At 23.8% G+C, this 5,075-nt stretch overlaps 1 protein-coding gene across 3 annotated transcripts in view; it reads right to left on the minus strand.

Moving 5' to 3' along the window:
* Positions 1-1,151: 1,151 nt before the first annotated feature.
* LOC109107723 (reticulon-1-A-like) overlaps positions 1,152-5,075 on the minus strand; it is a 20,676-nt gene continuing 16,752 nt past the window's right edge. For all 3 annotated transcript variants that reach the window (XM_042757666.1, XM_042757667.1, XM_042757669.1), the window contains exon 7: positions 1,152-2,162. In XM_042757666.1, the coding sequence (XP_042613600.1) occupies positions 2,108-2,162 (55 nt within the window). In that variant the 3' untranslated portion in view covers positions 1,152-2,107. The remainder of the gene's footprint in view (positions 2,163-5,075) is intronic.

The raw sequence follows: 5,075 nt of genomic DNA on the forward strand, positions 1-5,075 counted from the left end.
TTTAATGACCAGCACAACCAGGATGACCTAATCTTTTATTGAAATGATGACCTCACAGCACAACACCGACAGAAATACTTCTATACTTCCCTCTCTTGCCAGAGGAAGACTGATCTGAGTTCAGTGAGTTAGAACATGACTTTTTTTTTTTTGTTGTTAGAAGACTGATCTGAGTTCAGTGAGTTAGAACATGACTTTTTTTTTTTTGTTGTTAGAAAATGAGAACTATTAAACAACAAAAAAGGCCTCAGTGCTTAAACTAGTTGTCGCAGGAGTTATATCTTGCAGTTTTTTTTTTTTCTCAAAAAAAAAAAAAGTTTTGAGATTTCCACAAAAATAACATAGCAGAACAACTTTTTTTATACCTTGATAAGAAATATTATTAGCATATTGAAATGATTTCTGAAGAATTGTGTGACACTGAAGACTGGAGTAATGATGCTGAAAATTCAGTTTTGATATTACAGGAATAAATTATATTTTAAAATGAATTCATTAAAAAAAAAAAAGTTTTAATGCATTATGATCAAAAAATGCAAATAAAAACGTCTGCTTCAAAATAATTTTTTTTCATTTGTATCTGAGAGAATTGTTTTAATTTAACTAAACCATGCAGTGTTTTGGTCCTTTTATATTTAATTACAATAAAAAATGCATATATTTATATAGAATTATATTTTTACATTAAAAAAAAAATATATATATATATATATATATATATATATATATATCATTTTTTTTCAGCAGGTTCTGAAATCATCTCCATTTAAGGATCATTTATTGAGAAACCGGAAATAAGTGACCACACTTAGAATATCCACTTAAAGATCCGTTACACTTAGAAGCCTACTAGAAGACAAAATGCAGAAAAATGCAGATTTTTGTTCCCAGAATAACCAGGTTGGTTTTTCTCATTAATAAACAGCATAATGTAAACGTCTTATACGATGGAGACTGTATGAGGTCAATGTCATTTACAGTACATCTGAGAAATGAAAAAAAAAAATTAAATAAAACAATACAAAAACAAAAATAACAGACAAATCACAAACCCCACACACACACACAACAGCAACTCGACGAAACCAAAGTACATGTGACAAACTGCACTCTAAATCACATACAAAAACTTCAAATCAGGCACCAAACCATTTAGTTTGTCTACAAGCTTTATTGGTATTTAATCGGCTTATTTCTCACAATGCATTTCACAGACAGTCTTCAGCATATTTTCATTAAAACTGAATTATCATTTACAAATGACCTGCATGAAGAAACAGTGCTTGAAGTTTTTAGAGCATGTCCCGTTTCAGGTATTCGATCCACGATGGAGACAGCAAATTCTGCAAACATGATGTTGATTTTGACATGATAGGAAGGTGATAGGCCAACACAGCATACGGTCTAGCGTGTGTTATTTTTTTATTTTTTTTTATTTTTTCACTAAACGGCTAAAAACATTGAATAGTTGGGTGCAATATGCCATAACAGATCCCTTTGAAGGCATGTTCGAAATAAAACTGCTCTTAAACTCTGCAACAGAAGACTAGAAGCATCTTCACCTCTAACACAACTGAACTGCATCAACTTTAACACAGTTACACAACAACACCGCTGTGTTCTAGCACGCCAAGTACAAACGAAATGGGGGAAAAAAAAAGAGCTAAAAACAAAAGACTTGTTGTGAAGGAACTTCGTAACCAAAACATTTCACTCCCTTTATCATACTGAAATGAATCAAAGTGGCCTTCAAATGAGGTGAACGCTTCACTGACTGAATAGTAAATGAAAAAAACCATTGATTCCTGCCTTTGCCAACATCAGTTCCTCGGACTACATTCTGTAATGGTGTTAGGTAGCTGCGTTTACTTCAGAACATGGAGAACTAGATCTACTGTGAAAGAGTGATGACTCTGCTTGTGAGAGAAACTGATAAGAGGTTTAAAAAGGTTTCATTCTCAGTTACGCTAACAACTCAAACACTGGGGGGGGGGGAGGGGGTAAAGTTTACATTGCATCGTCTAAGGCCTTTGTCCAAACCAAACACGATTCTGTCTGTCTTCGCTTGTTCCACCATCACTTCTCGTGCACGGAAATAACACACTAGCTAACTTTTCTTCACTCTGTCTTTTGGCTTTGCTCCGGGAATCTTGGCCTGGATCCTGTTAAGACAACATACAAACAAAAGAATAAGACTACAGTCCATAAGGAACAGGAAAACCAAACATTTACCACTACTAATAACTAATTTAGTAGTAAAAGTTTTTAGTTTTTAGTAATTTATTTAGAAAAATGTATACTCCTGCCCAAATATTTTTATTTAAAAAAAGTGTTTATTATATAGCAACCAAATTAAAAGCAAAATACTCAAAACAGCAAAAAATAATAAAAAAAAAAAACAGAAAAAAAAAAAAAAAATATAATCTATATATATAATATATATATTATAAACACACACACACACAACATCTATATATATATATATATATATACCCACACACCACCACACACATATTCATAATAAATATACACCACACATATATAAATACACACAACATATATATACAACACATATATAAACATACATATATTATACACATACATAATACAATACACACATATATACACACATACACACATATATATATACACACATATATATATACACACATATATATATACACACATATATATATACACACATATATATACACACATACACATATATATATACACACATACACATATATATATACACACATCATGATAATATAAATACACACACAATATCGCAACACATATACATATATACACATATACATATATACACATACATATATACACATATACACATACATACATACATACACATATACATACATACATACACATATACATACATACATACACATATACATACATACATACATACATATATACATACATATATACACATATACATATAATATCAATATACATATATATATACAAACACTACATAAATATATACACATATATATATATATATCTACACATATATATATATACATCATATAACATATTGATATAGATACACACATACATATATACAATATATACATACTATATATACATATAAAATACAAATATATAATATAACACATATACATATATATACACAAATATATACACAAATATAATACTATACACCATATAAAATACATATACATATATATACATACAACCATAATCTATACATATACATATATATACACATAATATATACATATACATATACATACACAACATAATAATACATATACACATATACAACGACAAAAAAAAATACAATATACAATATAAATATGGTATTCATAGACATATATATACATATATATTACATAATACAAATACATATATACACATAAATAAATATCCATACACACACAAAAAAAAAAAATACATAAGCAAAAATATAAAATGACAGGAATACATACAATAAAAATTATAATACATAAAAACAAACACATAAATATATATACATAAACATACATAAATATACATAAGTATAAAAAACGTACACATATAAACTATATACAAAATATAAATTAAACAAACCAAAAAGTATACAAAAATAAAAAACAAAGTATATATATTATACACAACATATATAATATAAATAGATATTAAATAAAATATATATATATACAACATATATACAAAAAAAAAAATAATATAAAAATAAATAAGGATACAAAAGAAAATAAATATATAATAAAACACATAAATATACAATAAAAAACACAACATATATATATATATATAATAAAATACGACATATACATATATAAATAAAATATAAACAATAAAAATAAATAAATACAATACATATATATGACATAAAAACATACATATATCTACAAAAAAACATATAATACTCGCATCAAAAAAAATACATATAAATATATCCATTAAACCAAACAAATATAATATAAAATACATATATTACATATAATATACATATAAAAATAATATACATAATAACAATACATATAACTATACATACATATATATAATAAACATACACATAAAACTACAACATATAGATTATATACATACATATAAAAATAACATACAAATATATATACAAATATATATACACAAACATATACAAATATATATACACAATATACATATACACATATACATATACATATATATATACACATATACAATACAAATATCTATACACATATAAATATACATATATATATAAACTATATACAAATACATATATTAAGATATACACATATTATATATTACACCATAAAATATACAAAACATATATAAATACAACACATATTATAGTACACACATATATAAATACAAACCAGATATATACACACATATAACATATAAATACACATATTATATATGTACACCATCTATATATATATATACAACAAACATAATAACATATATATACACATATATATATAATATATACTAAAGATATAATATAATATAACATTCATATATATAATATATACATTATATAAATATATACATATACTCTTATACAAAATACATATATTATATATAATATATATACATCTATATAATAAATATATATATTCAATATATAAATATATAATATATATATAAATAAACACATATATATATTATACATATATAAAGCAGTATAAACACATATATTATCACAACATATATACACATATATATATACACAAACATATATATATATATAATAAAAATATATATATATATATATATATACACACTATATTACACAATATATATATACACACAATATTAAAATACACATATATATATACACATATATATATACCCATATATAGATATACTATATATATACATAAAAGTACATATATATATATATTATACATAACACACATATATACAATCTATATATCAAATAATACACATATATATAGTATACATATATATATATATATTAATATATAATATACCACATATATATCTAATAACACTATATATTATATATACAATATATATATATATATATACACTATATATATTATATATAATATATA

The sequence above is a fragment of the Cyprinus carpio genome, chromosome A6, assembly GCF_018340385.1.
Source record: "Cyprinus carpio isolate SPL01 chromosome A6, ASM1834038v1, whole genome shotgun sequence".
NCBI classification, from domain to species: domain Eukaryota; kingdom Metazoa; phylum Chordata; class Actinopteri; order Cypriniformes; family Cyprinidae; genus Cyprinus; species Cyprinus carpio.